This window comes from Emydura macquarii, unplaced genomic scaffold (genome assembly GCF_026122565.2).
Source record: "Emydura macquarii macquarii isolate MOO-44397 ecotype Brisbane River unplaced genomic scaffold, CSIRO-AGI_Emac_v2 contig_2205, whole genome shotgun sequence".
Lineage (NCBI taxonomy): Eukaryota > Metazoa > Chordata > Testudines > Chelidae > Emydura > Emydura macquarii.
This window is the reverse complement of record NW_027132342.1, coordinates 10,192,272-10,210,598: the sequence shown is the minus strand read 5'-3', so window position 1 is coordinate 10,210,598 and position 18,327 is coordinate 10,192,272. Positions and strand designations below refer to the sequence as shown.

The 18,327-nt window shown below is 39.8% G+C and overlaps 1 protein-coding gene and 1 long non-coding RNA gene across 2 annotated transcripts in view; one reads left to right on the top strand and one right to left on the bottom strand.

Moving 5' to 3' along the window:
- The window catches only part of SHISAL1 (shisa like 1), a 251,849-nt gene that overhangs the window by 189,593 nt on the left and 43,929 nt on the right, over positions 1-18,327 (top strand). The window contains exons 5-6 of the mRNA XM_067558990.1: positions 73-286; positions 15,156-15,455. Coding sequence (XP_067415091.1) covers positions 73-286; positions 15,156-15,455 — 514 coding nt within the window. The remainder of the gene's footprint in view (positions 1-72; positions 287-15,155; positions 15,456-18,327) is intronic.
- LOC137160427 (uncharacterized) overlaps positions 12,906-18,327 on the bottom strand; it is a 122,572-nt gene continuing 117,150 nt past the window's right edge. The window contains exon 3 of the long non-coding RNA XR_010921875.1: positions 12,906-12,928. This is a non-coding gene — a long non-coding RNA (uncharacterized lncRNA). The remainder of the gene's footprint in view (positions 12,929-18,327) is intronic.

Genomic DNA, 18,327 nt, shown 5'->3' with positions numbered 1-18,327 from the left:
AAAATGAAAATGTACATGACATGCAACTAACACATATGACTCACAAAGACAATATCATTCTATGTTTTACAGCATTGTCTGCACATTTTCGTGTCTGTGAGCCATATACAGACTACAAAGGCCGCTATCACTTTGGTTTTCACTGCCCACGCCTTTCTGACAATAAATCTTACATCTTCTGCTGTCACCATAACAACACGGTATTTAAATACTGCTGCAATGAGACGGAATTTCAGACTGTTATGCAGATGAATCTAACGGGGAATGCAGATGGATATATGCATAAGTAAGTAAATGAGTTATAAAGTACTCTTTACCAAATTATTCCTAGTCTAATCACATAATCTAAGATATATTTAATGATGGAAGCAATTGGAATAATTGTACATACACAGAAACGTTCCTAGAAGCTCTTCTGTTGCAAGGCTACTTCTCATTTATCTTTGCTTCTATTTCTTTGAAGCCCATTATATACATTCCTAAGAGCATGTATGTAAATCTTATGAGCAAATAGGCTGTTTCCCCCAATAATTAGACAAAATTGTGTTTAAATGTGTACCTGTCTAACGTCAACCCCAAGAAGTGATAGCAAGGGAAAGACAAGTTGACATTTTTCATATCAACCCAAATGTTTTGCATGGTTAATTGCTATTTTGAATTTGTGCATGTTTTGCATATTAATGACTTGCAATCACTGAGCTTGATCGGCAAAATGCACTTGGTTGTTGAATCTCCCTGTCTGCTGCTTGAGATCCTTTTTCACATTCTCTTTTTAGAAGCAGCTCTGTGGTCTATTGTCAAAGATAGAACTTTTTCAGAAAAACTGACAAGATAGTAAGTAGATCCTGAATGACTGACTGCATATGCTATGTGGGCAAGATTCTCAGGTCCAATCTGGCTCCTTTGCACTACTGAAACATTCTGGCCATGATTGGTCAGCTGTGAATTCTGATGGAGGGTGGAGCTCTCCTCTGAGGAAAACTCAGCCAAGCCAGCTCCCGAGACAGCTGCCCCTCCCACCGCCCCAGCCTAGGGGCAATGTCAGGGGAGGGAAGATTTCCATTTCAGAAGGAGTGCTCAAAATGCCATTCCACCAGTTTTCAGCTAAGGTAGGATTCTTAGGTCTTGATCCTGCACCACCGAAGTCAATGGGAGTTTTGCCATTGACTTTGTTACTAGCCGGGGCAGGGCTGTAGGTCTCTTTGAGATTATATTCCCGTGGCATAAATTGAGCTACTCTAACTCATCAGAATCAGAGAGCTAGGTATGCCTTCTTAATAGCCCCCTCACACTACTATGCTGAGAGGATTTGGGGTTTTGTCTACATGCAAAAGTTGTACCACTAACTATACCTGTCTAGTTAAAACAGTACAATGCCTCTAAGTGTGGACTCGGTTATATCAGTATGAAGGTGCTTTATACCAGTATATCTTATTCCCATATGGGAAGGGGAATAAGCTATGCCAGTATAAGGCACCTTAATACTGGTCTAACAGCATCCACACTAGCTGTTTCAGTTGAGGAAAAAAAAATCAAATCACATCTCTCACCAAAATAGTTATAGCAGTATTAAAACTGACCCTAGACCTGGCCTTGAATGCATGAGAAAATCTAGCCTTATATTTTTACAAAAGTGATACACCAAAACCTGTTCACTACCACCAAGTTTGTTACATCTTTAAAGATAAATTTGGAAAGCATTGGGAGGGGTTCATTCACGGGTTGTTTATTGATGTCTCCAACTTCAAATTTGTTTAATTTACTTTGGATTACTTAGGCAATTTAGCAATTTAGCTGAACCCATTCTTTAGCCTGTTATCTATGAACAGTGCTCTGAAGAGAGAAATTGGAAGCATAAGGGAGAGAGGGTAATTTGGTGTCCTGTAGGCAATCTAATTTTGTTTTCGTAACTTATAGGAGGGGTGCCTAGAGCCTTTGATAAGCACCGCCATTTATATATCTAACAATAATAATTAACAAATCATTTAGCTGTGCCTGGGTAAGTGTTACTTCTCTATTCCATTTGGGTGAAATTCATCCCAGTGCCAAGTACCAGCAAAAGGGCTATGTACAACTGAAGTCCTATTTTTAGGCTTGAACAGGGATTTCAGTGGTGCATAAGTTTTGTACTGGCCGTCTGCACAGGGGTGAATTGCACCTTATGTGCGTAAGATCATGCACAATGGAAGGGCTGTGACTTTTGCAGATCAGCAGATGAGCCAGTCTTCTCCTCCTGTTCAACATCTTCATTAATGATCTGGAGGATGGGGTAGATTGCACCCTCAGCAAGTTTGCAGATGACACTAAGCTGGGGAGAGTGGTAGATACCCTGGAAGGTAGGGATAGGATACAGAAGGACCTAAACGAACTGGAGGATTGGGCCAAAAGAAATCTCATGAGGTTCAACAAAGAAAAGTGCAGAGTCCTCCACTTAGGAAGGAAGAATCCCATGCACAGCTATAGACTGGGGACCGACGAGCTAGGCAGCAGTTCTGCAGAAAAGGACCTGGGTGTAACCGTGGATAAAAAGCTGGATATGAGTCAACAGTGTGCCCTGGTTGTCAAGAAGGCTAATAGCATATTGGGCTGCATTAGGAGGGGCATTGCCAGCAGGATGCAGGAAGTGATTATTCCCCTCTATTCGGCATTGGTGAGGCCGCATTTAGAGTATTGTGTCCAGTTTTGGGCCCCCCACTACAAAAAGGATGTGGACAAGTTGGAGAGAGTACAGCGGAGGGCAACAAAAATGATTAGGGGCTGGAGCACAGGACTTATGAGGAGAGGCTAAGGGAACTGGGCTTGTTTAGTCTGCAAAAGAGAAGAATGAGGGGGGATTTGATAGCAGCCTTTAACTACCTAAAAGGGGGTTCCAGGGAGGATGGGGCTAGGTTGTTCTCAATGGTGGCAGATGACAGAACAAGGAGCAATGATCTCAAGTTGCAGTTGGGGAGGTCTAGGTTGGACATTAGGAAAAAGTTTTTCACTCGGAGGGTGGTGAAGCACTGGAATGGGTTACCTAGGGAGGTGGTGGAATCTCCATCCTTAGAGGTTTTTAAGCTGAGGCTTGACAAAGCCCTGGCTGGGATGATATAGTTGAGGTTAGTCCTGCTTTGAGCAGGAGGTTGGACTAGATGACCTCCTGAGGTCCCTTCCAACTCTAATATTCTATGATTCTATGATTCCTGGTGATCTACTGGACCATCAGGAATGTGGATCGGGATGATGGTCAGGAAAATGAAAGAAAAACTAGAGACCTATGAGCAACTCTAGCCACAATCTTGAGACTTCGTGGTCATGCACTCAGAGAGGTTCTCCCAGGCAACAGTAATAAAGCCAGCTCCCACCCCCATGCAGTCAGAGCATGGAAGGGTAGTTAAGCTGCATTAACAAATCCTCCCCCTTTCCCTTCCCCCCTCCCCCCGCTTTCTTTTTTACATGGCATTAGTCCAAGTGGGGAAAAAAGCAAACATCCTGCTTCATAGCAGTAGTTCTCTAGCTCTTCCTCCCAACTCTCAACCACTCCTGCATCAGCCATGTCTATTTTTGTGGAAAGGATGACAGCTATGCAGAATGGGAAGGAGAATCCCACATAGCTGCTTCCTCCATCCACGTGAAACTTCAGTATTTTTTCCCTGCACCTTTGCCCTCTAGTCTATATATAGAGCCTGACCCAAAGCCCACTGACTTCAATAGGAGTCTTCCCAATAGCTTCAATGAGTTTTTTGAGCAGGCCCATTGTGCAGGGGGAGGGAGAGTAGCATAGGCTATGACTACCCCGCAGCGGGGAGTGAGCCTCCCAGCCCAGGAGACAGGCTAGCGCTAGCAGGGCTCAAGCTATTGAGCAAAAAGTAGCCAGCCAGGCAGTCAGATAGACTTGAGAGCCTGGTCCACAACATTCACACTGCTATTTTTAACATGGCACTCTGAGTCTGTTTACCCAGACTGTGGCCTGGTCTACATTAGAGTTTTTCATAGGTACAGCTACGTCACACCGGGATGGGGAAAAAATCTACAACCTAACCCCCCGTGCAGACAGCACTAGGTCGATGAAGAATTCTTCCATCAAGCTAGCGACCACCTTTTGGGGAACCCCTCCCATCAGTGTAGGTAATGTCTACACTGAAGCAGCGCAGCTGTGCCATGGTAGCATTTTGAGTGTAGATGAGCTCTGAGAGGTTTGCTCCCAGCTGCAGTGTGGACACACCAAAAGGGACCTGTATTCAGACTCTGCTAGTGAGAATCTTGATTAAACATTGTTCTGGTTAACCTTATCTGGTCTATAATATAGAGAGAGCCCAATTTACAAATAAACTACCCTATCACCAATATCCTCTATTAAATGAAAGCCAGCTATGAAAAGGGTTGTTTATGTAGATAGAATTTCACACATCCTTGAACGAAGGCTCTTGTAAAACGCTGTGTCCCCAGTAACTGCGGAGAATGATTTAGGATGTGAATAGCAATGAACATACAGCTGAGGATTGTGGCTTTAAAAAAGATCTCTCCAATGTTACCTTTTGCTTTATTTTTTTCTCTTATCCATTCTTACTGTCATCTAAAGGCATTTCTTGATTTATAGTACAATTGTAGAAGAAACTAATGCAAATATAATGAATGGGAGCTCATGTCATGGCATTCCAGAATCTTATCGCTCTCTTCTAATGTTGCGTCATCTAATGTCAGCCAGTTTCATTTACATTTGTTCTATTACCATAAAGATTAATACATTCTGAGAGGTGCAGAATATTGGACTATATGTCTCCACAATCAAAAGATTTAACCAGATTTTACTAGTTTGTAATATCTATTAACATGAACTAGTAAGAAAAGAATTGTGAGATGTGGTAGCGGTTGATTCATCATTTAAATAGTTTCTGCACTTGGAAAATTCTGCTTTTTAGATCAGAACCTCAACTAATGATTTACACTAGCTGCGAGTATCTGGCCACCTTTATTTATCTGGTCAAGATTCTCATCTGCAGAAATTAAAATGCACAGCATATACAAGAGCAGCTCATAACTGAGACACCCCTATGGAGGATTCATTATCCCAGTTAAGAGAAGATGCCATTTGAAAAAGCTTAAGATAAAATATTGTACAGTATTGAAAAAAAAATTGATACCGCATTTCATCTTTATTTGCTCTTTATTTCTTCTTCCTTTCATATTTGTTCAGCAGCTTTGTTATTAAAAGAATTAGAGTTCAGAAAAATCAGTTTTTAAACTCCTGGCATGAGCTAAATGTGTCCAATTATGAAGAATTTATATTCATACAGTCCCAGTTAAACCAATTCCATTGGTTCCATTACCAATATCTCTCATGGACAAATCTATGGGAGGGAAACTCTTATCTGGGAAAATCTGTAAGGTTCATTCTATGGTGTTCCAAGGAGGTTCCTGCATGGCACCTTATCAGGGGAAGGGGTTTGTAAGCCTGTGGAAGGGGAAAGACGTTTCGGTCCTTAGATCATGAAGATATCACAAGATCTATAGAGAAATCCCAGAGACCTCTGGGTATCAGCATGGAGAGCCAACCCCTCTCCCTCTCTCCTCCCCCCACCCCATATTACTTTTGGGTCAGCCTTATCATGGCAACATGGCTTACACAGTAGCTGTCCTGCTATTGGCTCCCTAACCATTCTTATCAACTCAGCCTCTCCCCAGTGCTGGACAGAAAGTCACAGTGTGTTAATTAGAGCTCAATGAATAATGGATTTTTCAGTTCAGGGATGGAACAGAAGAAAAATCTGATTTGATTTGAACCCAAACCAATTTTTTCAAAAATCTTCATGAAATCAAAATATAAAAAATTGTTTCAAATTGACTGAAACATTTCAGGTAGACTCAAAATGGAATTTTTCAATTTTTCAATTTGTTTCAAGTTGATCAAAACATTTCAGTCAACTCTAAACAACCTTTTCTTTTTTAGTTTTTCATTTCAACTGAGCCATTTTTAGGTGTTTTTAATCCCTTTTTTTTTTTTTTTTTTTTTTTAATGGCCCAGTTTGATTTTGAAACACTGTTTCAAAATGAAAAGTCAAAGCAAAATGTTTTGAAATTTTTTAAACAAATTTTTTTCCCACAGCTGAAACTATTAATCAAATTCAGTTCAGATTCACAAATAGTTTTGGAATATCGAAAAATGCATTTTTGATTTAAAAAAATCAATGAAAAAATTTCACACAGCTCTAATGTTAAAGCACTAAGGGCCAAATTCTTTGCTGGGTGCAAATTGGCACAGTTCCAGCGAAGTCAGTGGTGCTGTGCCAGTTTATACCCAGGAGAGAAATTTGTCTTCTTTGAATTTGTCATCTTTGTCTTCTGGGAATTGAATATGAAATTCCACAGGTTTATTGGTGTTCAGTACTTGTGGCATGTCCGTTCCCTGGTTTCACGCCTCTGCCTGGCCACTTCCTATATCCACCTCTCCCAGCCACAAACCCTGACTACAGAGGTTCAGTGAAAGGGGTAATGATGCTGGTCTGGCTCAGCTCTCCTTCCTCTGACAGGTTTTGAGGCATTGTAACTGAATTGCCACCACTTTAGTTCCCACCACTTTACAGAGTCAAGGGGATAATCGACACTGCTGTCATTAGGCTAACTCGGCTCCCTGGGAAGTGTCCTGATAAATCACGCAAAGCAGTTTGTAGGATCCTGCAGCCCTTCTGCAAACATAATTCCATTGACGTGAATGAAGTTTTGCGTACACAGGGACTGCAAGATTGGGCATTAAGTAGAGTGTGCTCTTATTGCAAGGGATCAATGAGAGATAAGATTGGTGATTCTTGGCATGTATAAGTGCTGTTTTCAATGCACACATTTCCTCTGTTCTCATGGTCAGACCAGAGATCAAAATAATAAAATAGAAATGTGGGCATGAACATATGCACACACACTGCACACATAGTATATATGCAGCATCTCCTTCAGAGCCTTTTGTTTAAATGCTTCCTAGTTTGTGGCTTCTTACCTGTAGCCAGATTTTGCTAGCCTTATTCATCCTGAGTAATAATTTGCTCCACAAATAGCCCTGTTGGTGTCAATGTTAACTTCAATGGAGTGTGTATGTGGTCAGATTTGGACTGATGTGTTACTGCAAATGGCCCCACGTAATTGTGAGCACAAGATAACAGAGGAAATGATATTTAAATATATTTTATTGACTTTATTCAGCTGTATTGTATTCTGTATTGGTTAAAAACAGTGACAACGGTTCGGTTACAATAATGCCAGAGGGCTATAGCTAAAAAGGAACAGGCTTTCACCCAAAGTTTTGGGACTTCATTTATTTAATGTGCAGCAGAACAATGTAGTGGGTGGTTAAGGGACTAGACTCGGACTCAAGAGAGTGAGTTTCAATTCAGCAACCTTCCTTTGTGACTTTCTTGGCCAAGTCACTTGGTCTCTCTGTGCCTCGGCTTCTCCACTTGTAATATGAGAATAATAGCACTTTTCTGTATCATATAGGGTTTTGCAAGGATATATACATTAACGTGTGTGAGGTGCTCAGGTATTGCAGTGTCGGTGACCATAAAAAATACTTAGGAAGACAGATTTAATTACTCCTTCCCCAATCTTTTTAGTGTCCAGGATTATTTTTTTTTAAACTCCTTGCAAATTAAGCAGCAGAACTCTGATGAATTATGCATCTGAGTTCCTTATAGGCTTTTCAGCTAGGCATCTTATGAGTGGTTTCTTTCTTTTCTTCTGTGTTTGTTTCTAAATATTAAGCTGTTTGACTCTCCACACAGGAAATGTACATTATGTTTTGCTTCCTTGCTTCAGTGTATTGTATAGTATCTTGAGGATAAGAAAAATAAACTGCAGTAAAAATAATACGCAATGTAAGCTTTTTGGGGAAAGGAGGCTTAGGCTGTGATTTTCAAACCAGCCTAAGGAAATGAGTTGTGAATGTCAATGGGAACTGGGCACCTCATTCCCTTAGGCTGTTTTGTGAATCCCAGGCTCAGTATTCTACTATTTCAGATCTTAAAGAGGGTTTGAATTTAATTTTGGTCTGAATCTAGTCTTTTCATCTCTATATAATACTGAAATGAATGGGAAAGCTAGAGTAAGAGTTCTGTAAAGCAGTGGCCTTAAAACTTGTATTCAGAGCCTAAAGAGTAATACAAGAATTCCTTTCTCAAACTGACTGGGGAGAAATTTGGGGAAAACCCCTCCAATTGATCAAAATGATTCTGAATTTAATGTATGCTGCCTGAGAAAATTAGCTTGGAGAGCACAACTTTGGACATATTGCTTTATCCAATATATTTTGAATGTGGGACTGTTCATGGAGTGTAAGTGGCAACGTGAGTAAGTGGCAGAATTTGGCCCTAATAAATATCTCTGCTCTCTTGAGGCTTGATCCAAAGGCCCTTGAAGACAATGGAAAGATTCCTGTTGACTTCAATGAATTTTGATTCAGGTCCTTGAAGAAGCAGCTTTGCATTATTCATTCATTCAACTATTTAAATGGTGAATTAGTTTCAAAATGTATGTACATGGCCCTTAAGGTAGATTACCTAATCTACCTCAGTTAGATTCAAACTTGATGTACATGCTTTGACGAGGCCTGAATTTGGCCCAATGTGTCTGTTCTGTCCCTGTTGACTAGAAGGGCACGGTAACAACAGATTATACACTATTGCAACTAATGTTCCAGCTTGTACCTGTTTTAATTAGTGTGCAGAAGAGCATCTTGAGAACTGATAGATAAACAAGTGCTGATCTCTAAACTGGCTACATTATAGTTTAGATCACTCACACCATAGAATCACTTTTCTGTGTGTTTAAAAAAAAAAAGATGTTAAGCCTTTTGCTAAGGATACTCTGTGGTTTTTTCAATACAGAGAATTTTTGAGATGATGTTAGCTTGTACTCAGCTATAACCCACACACCCATATGAGAGCTATAACTGTTACAAAGCAGCATGAATAGTATTTTAACTCAGCAGAATTGAGAAAACAGGCAAAATGTCTAGCAAAGCTCTCATTAACTTCAGTGGGAGGATGCAGAGGTTTTATATTAGCTTGCCCTGTAGTGCTGAAAATGTTCTTAATTATGCTCCACAAGCTTCTGAAAAGTTTTACTTCTATTTTAATATACTACAAGAATTCTGTGAGGTTTTTCAAAAGACCGGCTAAATTCTTTTTCCCAAAAGTTTCTATACCAATGAAGTGGGATACACTTGGGATGCTGCGCTGGCAGCAGCCAAAAGGGAAACACTTTTGACAATTAAATTATGTACTTTGTTTGGTGATTTGGTTTTCTAAAATACATCACATATGTCAAGTTTCCAAAATACTTTTTCCATTGTCTTTATTCTTAAAAAACTAGTGTTCGTGGGCTGAAGACATACATGCAAAATTTCTTTGGAAAGGTATGAGATTGAAAAAGCTATGGACCTCTGAAACTATCCCTTTAGAGTTTAAATGTTTGAGTAATCTTACCTATGGGCATCCACTGTGCCTGTAATTACATACAACTCTGATTAACCAAAACTCATAGTTAACCAAGTTTTGTTTATATCCCCTGTGATTGTCCTGTGTCCTCCTATTTGCTGTGCTTCTTGTCCCTCTGCATACCTCTTCACTTAAACTAACTCCTCCAATTTTCTGAAACAGTTCTTTAAAGCTGTTAGATGTCCCTCAAGACCTCTAGCTAATAAAGATTGTGTGTGTGTGTGTGTGTGTGTATATATATATATATATATAAATAAATTGGGCTTAAGCCCCACCCCCAAAGGTAGTTAGGCATCTATCTCCTTTCGGGATTTAAAACCACGAACCCTCTCCCAGAGTTAGACACATAAGCCAGGTCAACCCTTTCTCATGAACAACAAAGAAGTGGGGGGAGGTGGAGAGAGAGAGAGAGAGAGAGAGGATGTACCCCATTGTAGCCAATAGTCCAATCATTAGGCGCTCACCTTGGCCTCACCTGTGGAAGATCTGTTTCTAAATCTCCACTCTGCTGAATTTGGAGCAGGGACTTAACTAGGGTCTCCCGTATCCCAGGCGAGTGCCACTTTTGGTGTTATCCCACCAGTCTATACAGTCAATCTCTCTCTGGCCCGATCAATATTTAGTTATTTATACAAAGCAGAACATCCTCAACAGGAGAGATTGAGAGCACTCTACCCTGGAGCCTGGGGGTTGGAGCACTCTCCTGAGGGTGGAGATCTGGGTTTCAACTCTGCCCCAAATCACATAGAGTGGGGATTTGAAAACAGCTCTCCCACATCCCAGGCGAGCATCCTAACCAGTGGGTTATTGGGTATTCTGGAACGCATGCGCACCCACACAAAATTATTGATCTGGTTACCCTGGCTCTCATTTGTGGATGGCTTGGAGCACACCCACCCCTACAGGTGAGATAGGTGGGGGGAACACCTAGGTTGAGAATCCCGCTAGGGCTTTGGTATGAGACGGGGTGCCAAGCAGCTCAGCATCATTAGGACTTAGGCAGTTTTGATTATGTCCACCAGTGGAAACCTAGGTGCCTACAGGACTTTAGGCATTTCCAGGGTTAGGCAGCAGCTAAATGGGGGTTTTGAGGATCTCTGTGGTACCTAAATGTTAGACTTAGGTGCCTATAATGGTAATGAGGTGCCTAAATCACTTTATACCTCTCATACCACTGTGATGGGCTCTCTAGAAAACTTTAAGGTAGCTCTGAGGATCTTTCTTAATGTAATATATATTGTAAATATAATTAGGAAAGTTCATACATAAGAAGTACACGTCAAAAGATTAATTCCTATCATTCATATCCTCAGTTATACAGGTATTTAACTATCATCAGCTATCTGTGCATGTTCGAAAGAGAGAGAATTTGAAATGCATTTCCACTGTAATTATAAGCCCTGTCCAGAAAACAGCACTCTCCATGGCTGTTTGCCTACATATAAATTATACAGTTGCACTGAGCTGTTTGCAAGTGTTTCAAAAAAGACAAAATTCCCTGATTTTTCCACATAGGATCCAAACAGAAGCTACTGGTTCTGATTTTTAAAAAAAATGCTCTTGTCCAATCCTGCTTGCTAGCCAGCTAATGAGTCGAGTGACCAGGTGCAAAACTATCTTGGAAGGAGAAACAACAAAAGTGACTGTCAATTTTCTTTAGTATCTAGGGCCCAAAGAAAAATCTAAGTAGGCTTCTCCAACTGGCAGGAGTGCAGATGGAGGAGAAAAGTATTTCCTATTCTCATGGGCCCTGATTCAAAGTCCACTGAAATTACTCAGAGTATGTCTACATTTCACTTAGACACCACCCATGATAGCTGACTCCAGCTCCAGAGGCTCAGGCTACAGCTCTAGGGCTGTAGATGCTCTGGCTCCCATCTCACAGGGTCCTAGAGCCCAGGCTCAGCCTGAGCCTGAACATCTACACCACAGTTAAACAGACCCTTAGCTCGAGCCCTGGAAGCCTGAGTCAGCTGGCATGGGCCAGCCCAGGTTTTTAGCTGCAGTGTAGACATACCCTCTGAGTTGTTCCATTGACGTCAAATGGACTTTGGATCAAGACTATACTTGTATTAACATGAAAGCCAAAGTATTTTAAAGTATTGGGTCACTGAGTTTTCCTAATACGCCAAAGAGTTATCCTGCTTCTAGTTAGAGTGTTAAAAGAACACTGTCAGGTAACTTATGCTCCAGATTTAGGTATTGTATTATTAAAATTAGTGACAGGTCTGAACAGGAACTTTCAGAATGAAAATCTTCGCACTGTTTAGGAAGATACGGGGGAGTGAGGAAGAGAGCATGATTTCAAAATCTGGACAAATACACTCATCAGAACTGCTCGACTAAGGAATCTCTAGAATGGACTGAATCAACATAACCCTGAATCTTACTGAGATTTGAAATCCATACATAAACCTAGATGTTAATGTTGTGTGCTGAGACCATCTCTAATAGGAAACTTTTAATGTCAGTGAAAATATTTCTTTGCCAACTCAGATGTTGCAGGAGAACTAGACAGTAGTGAAATGAACTAGCTATGTGAAACTTAGGGCTTGTCTACCTGGCTTCACAGTGCAGATTACGGGGGTGAGAGCTGTACTGCGCACTGAAGTGTTGTACTCTAACTGCCTGGAGCAGACCCTGCCAGCACAAACTAAAAGGTACCTAGTTCTCATTAACAGAGTTCTGTTTCAAATAGGATTATGTTAACAGAAATCCTTGGTGCATGCTGTAATTCACACTCCCGCAGTCTGCACCACAGGGCCATGTAAACAAGCCCTCCAAGTAAAATCAGTCCCCTGAACTGAAAATAAAACCAAGCTATTCTGACTCCCAGTTCATTGGCCTGTCTGCTAGACCTCAGTGTCTCTCTTATTTTTTCTTAATGCATGTGAAAGCTTTAATTTCAATATTACCTCTATTAAAATGAATATTTTGCACCATTATAATGTTTAACAAACTGTACCAACATGTGGAATTTCTCCCGGTGAACAACCCATATAATTTATTAATTGCCTGTGATTTGCACAAGGCTTCTACAGCAGTGCTGTTGCCCTACCATAGCTTAATTAAAATAATGTGCACTCCTTCATTTTTGTACTTGTCAGAAACAGATGTTATTTACAAGGAACAAATGGAGAACACACATAGGGCCTGATTAATAAATTGTTGCTTTAAATTGCAGTGCTCAAAATAGACCTAATCTTTTCATTAAGCAATTTTTAATGGACAAAACTAAAACCTTTTTATGCCTAAACCACAACCATAAAAACGCCTATATGAAATAACTGTGGGCCAAATTCTGCTCCCAAAAGTGGTCCTGTTGACTTCAGTGAGATTCAGTGACTACAATGAACAGGATTTCTCCCTGTGCAGCTCATTCCGAATTCTTCAGGCCCAGCTCCCCTTTTATCTTCTAATGGAGTTACTCCAGAGTTGTACCGGTGTAAACAAGAGTATAGCCACTGAAAAATCAGGAATAATGCCATTGAAAATGTTGACCCAAACCTCCAGTCCTGCAAAGACTTACATAAATTACCAGGGACTACTCATAGTTCATAAATAAGCACATGACAAGTTTTCACAGAAAGAGGCCTTTTAGAGGATCAGTTGGGATTTTCAAAAACACTCAGCATTAGTCCAGCTACACACTCATAGGACCCAGTAAGGGACCTGCTCCTTCTCTTCCTAGCACCTGCTTTATACCAGTGTTACTTTACTGAAGTCACTAAAGTTACACTAGTGAAAATCAGCTGTAAATGAAAGGAGAATCAGGGCCTTTAAATCTTGGTGTAACAGGAACACAGAATCATACCTGAAATTTTGATTTAAAAAGTTATATAAGTACGTTATTGAATCTTTTGTCCCCTATTTCCTGGACAACAAAATATACCTGCAAAATGCTTTCATTTTTCAATTGTCTTTGTGGTGTCTAGCCATAATTTGTGTGATAGTGGTGGGGGTTCTAGAATAACAGAGAAATGTATAAAACTGATAATCCAGTTTCATAATGTGATATCTTTGCTGGAAGCATTGATAGAAATACAGGAGAAAAGCATTGCATTTTCAGGTTGGTACAGTAAATCTCAGGTAGCTACAACATACTCCAGTCCATTTCTTCACAAGCACACACTGTGGGGCTTTAAATCATACCACTGCTTAGTCTTTAGATATTTTTTGCATTTAAGAGTCTGACCCCTAACAGAGGCAAAACTCCCCTTGAAAGATGCCCATTTGACTTCAGTGGGAGATGAGTCAGGACCATAGTACAATAGATCCCCACCTCTATGCTCTACAAACATATATAAAGAAGTAGGCCCCTGCCTCAAACTGTTTACAATCTAAATTGGATTAGAGGACTCCTCCTCCAACACAGAATAGTTTAATGAAGTAGATCACTGAATTTAGAGCTGAGTGGAGGATGGCAGGATCATTTCACGAAGGACTTTTGAAATTTGTCTTTGTCCCAAATCGGATTGAAAAATCAAAAATTTCAAAATTCTCAGCAAAGGAAAAATTTCAATTTCAACTTTTTTGTTTTGTATTATATTTAAATTAATACAAAATATTTTAAAAGTTCAAAACAGTCATTTCAAAACAAAAATTCCAAGTATTTTGTTCTGAAACTGTCAGAATGGGACAATTCAACATTAACTTTTTTTCCTGGTTTTTCTTCCATAACAAAATTTGGGGGAAATCAACCCAATTTGAAAGAACACTTAATTTCAGAAGAACTGCAAATTCTGTTGGAATGTGGTTCTGTCAAAGTTTCTCTTACCAGCTGTACCTTAATGCATGAATTGATTTCACTGGTTTTAACTGGGTGCTGGTGGTTGAATAGCAGATTTTTATATTTTGGAATTCCCGTAAATGATGTATGTATGCCTAAAGCAGTGCCATAGTGCAGTTCTCTATGTGGTTTTCAAAACTCTTCATCACTTTCCATCTCTATCTACTGCCCCTTTTACTTCCTTTTCTTTTCCCCCTCTCTACTCTGCATTTTTTCATCACACCAGTTCTTCTGTCTGGAATAGCCATCCTCCACCATACAACTAACAACCTCCATTCTCCCACTTTAAATTCCTCCTCAAAACTCGCACGTTTGTTCTAGCTTAATTCTTTTCCGATCCTCAGTCTCCCATACCAAATGCCAATAGTCCTAACACCTCATTGTTTTTTAAAAACAAATAAACTTGCTGTCATAACTATTTTTTCTCCTCCTCCTTTGCTTTTATCTCCCTACTCTCTCTGACTTTATTTGATATCTGTACTCATTCTGTTCTGTCTTTATTCAATTAAGCTTTTTGAGGCACTTTTGTTATAAGCCAATGGCAGCCAATGGGTGGTAACCATCCTGATCCTTACTCATACATATGTTATAGCTATGCCAGCATTTACTCATAAGTCTGTGTTTTCACCTCTATACTTGTGTTATAAAATCACTGCTCTTTGTAAATGTTGACTTTTGATGTACTTTACACAAGTGAAATGACACATTTTAGATAACTACTCTCAACACTATACTACTAAAAATATGTGCTGCTCTTGGGTGAAAATCATGATTATTCTGAAAACAAACAAACCAATAAACAAAAACTCCTGATAAATAAAGTGACGAGAGCTACTGATATGCTAAATCATTTCCTTTGTTGTTTTCTTTTTTTCTTCCCTACCCACACCCCTCTCCCCTAGCAATTACAGTGCATTGTTAGGAGTATGGATCTATGGCTTTTTTGTCGTGATCTTGCTGGTACTGGACCTTTTATATTACTCATCAATGAACTACGATATTTGCAAATTTTACCTGGCAAGGTGGGGAATCCAGGGAAAGTGGATGACGCAGGCACAGAGCCGATGGGTTAACCCCACTCAGGATCCAAGCCAAGTACAAACTCAGACTCAGTCTCAGCCTCAAATGTCACAGGCAGTACCTGCTTTAAAAGGAGATGCTTTAAACCCACCACTGATGTCTTTTCAGAGCTCATCTGCCTGGTAAGTTAAGATATTTTTGCAGCATATTCTATTGTGGTATAATCAGTCATCTGTCTTTTGGAACATCATTATCAGTTATGCATTAGATCCTCAACTGGTATATATTGGCCCAGCTCCATTGAAGTCATCAGCTGAGGATCTGGCTCCTAATAAATTTTACAGTGTGAACCATATTGTAGAATCACTGCTCAGAAAAAATGCATCCACTTCCTAGAAATTTATAATAAAAATATGATTGTCTCTAGAGAGTAATGGAGGTAAGTAAATTTACAGCGCTGTGTGAATAAAAATAGGTTTGTAAGGATTAGATTTTTATTAGTAAATGTCATAGTCACTGTACACACACAGAAACTGACAAAAAGATATTTCCATTGATAATAGAAATATACAGATCAGACAAGTAAGAAAAATGCTGCTTGATGTAAGGATATTTACTTTGTATATTTTGACATGTGATGTTGACCGTTTGTGTTTTAACAGTGATAAAATTTTAACTTTTTGAATCTCAGTATCTGCTGTCATTAAATAATTACCGTCTGGCCGCCCTCGTTGTCTGACCTTCCCATAATTTCTGCATACAGTTAAAATTTAAATCAATAAAAATTAAAAAAATTAAAAATAAACATTGATATTATCCAAAATTATAAAAAAAAATTGAATTCTGCCAAGCCTAAATATAAAAAAGGTTACACAATCTTTTCTTCTATAGTATCTACTGTAGAGTTAATTATTAATCTAGTGTGCAAATAAAATTCTAATCTACCAAAGGTTTTGTCATGTATAGCAATTAATCTGCTTTCAAATATGTTAACTCCAAGTGTTCGATGTCAATACCAAGAAGTGGTAAACAGTTTTAATTAGAGATGTGAAAAATCCATACTATCCACTGAGACACAGAAACAATGTGACAACTAGCTTAATATCTTATCTGTTTAGTCACAGAAATATATGTATGTTACAGTGGAGAGAAAATTATTCTAAGGATTTAAAAAGGAAAAGTGATGGGATAGGTGCTGAAACTGGGGGTGCTACCCCACCCCTGGCTTGAAGTGATTTGCATTTATATAGGGTTTACCATTTGGTTCAATGGCTCTCAGCACCCCACTATACAAATTGTTTCAGCTCTCCTGATTGGTGGCCTAGATTTTTTTTTTTAAGTTTCTGCCATGTTATATACATGTATGTCAAAATGTGTTTTAATACCAACAGTTCTATAGCAATTAAAGTTTGCAAATTATCAATCATTTTTATGGTGCCATGGATAGGTATGGTGCTTTACAGATGTATTAGAAGAAAGGGCCCCAACTCAAAGAGTTTATAATCTAAAAGGATAGTACAGTGAATGTAGACAACTGATGGTCGTAGTAACGGGGGAGGGTGAAGGCCAAGGGTTACAAAAGTTAACAATTAGGGTTGCAAAAATTAAAGATAATTTTGGGATTTGTTTTGCTTCCTGTGAAGATTATATGGTCAGGCATTGGCGAAGGGTTGGTGGTGAAAAGTTAACTGAAAGAAAAGCTTAGAGCTGGTTGTGAATTTTATGATGGAAAATGCCATTATCACAAAAAATCAAAACTTTCCACAAGAGGCTGGTAGTTAGCCTTCAGCAGCCTGCCTGAAAGGTTTTTGTATCTGTGTCGGTCCCAGGATCTGAGAAAGACAAGGTGGGTGAGGTAAGAATGTGGGGGAGGGTGGTGGAAGGGACAAAGTTTCATGTTTCATAGAGGCTTTGTCAATACTAGTATTTATGCCAGCAAAACTTATATCGCTCAGAGGTGTACAGCTGTATTGATACAGCTGTGCTGCTGTAAGTTTTAAATGTAGACTAGCCCAGTGTCAGGTCTGGAACAGGTAACCAGAGTGTCACAGCTAAATACAAGATGGAATAGATTGCTAAGCATAAGGGGTTAACACATGTTGCAAGATACCACTTGAAATGAATGGGGCAATTAACAGGACTGCATTCATAGGACAATGAGAAGTTAGTAGGTTACAAATTGTTGTAATGAGTCATAGAACCAGCGTCTAGGTTGAGACCATGATATTTAGTGTCTAGCAGAGTTATGAATTTATGTTCCCAGGCTCATCTTTTGAAGGTATTATGCAGGTTTCCTTTGAGGATGAGGACTGTTCAGACATGGAATGATCGCTTTGTGAAAAAAGCGTTTACCCATGGGCGACAATGTGTTTTTGTTTTTTATCATTTTTCTGCATGAGTTCATTTGTGAGTGTAGTGATTGTCTGGTTTCACCCATGTAGTTGTTGTCAGGGCATTTAATGCAGTGAATGAGGCACACAACATGTTGTTATAGGCAAATGTAGGACCCATGGATCTTGAAAGGTGTGTTTGTGGGGGGCGAGGGTATTAATAATCATAGAATGGAGAGATGTCTGCAGACTTTGCATCTGTTGTTCTGGCAGGGTCTGGTGCAGCTTTGAGTTGGTGTGTCCTGGTCTTTGGGGAGCTTGTTTCTGATGGTAAGTTTGGCGAAGCAGTGGGTGTTGTTTGAAGGCCAGAAAGGGGGAAGAAGGGGTTCAGAAAGGTTGCTTTCAGAATGTGGTCCCCATCAAGAATGGGCTGGAATTGTTTGATGATACCCCTATAGGTTCAAATGTGGGGTGGTAGATGACAATTGGGTACATCTACACTTGCAAGTAGACACAATTGCTTGTCGGTGTACTGCTAGAATGTTCACCCCGTACCTGCACGGTGTTAACATGTGCTGTGCTGGGCATGGGTATATGCTACGCACAGGCCTATAGCTTCATCCACACTGTCCCTTTCAGTACACGTCATTAGTGCTAACATTTCAGGGCAGTATCCCAAAGTCCTGTGTGTCACAGGAGACACTCTAGGAACCACTTTGCTACA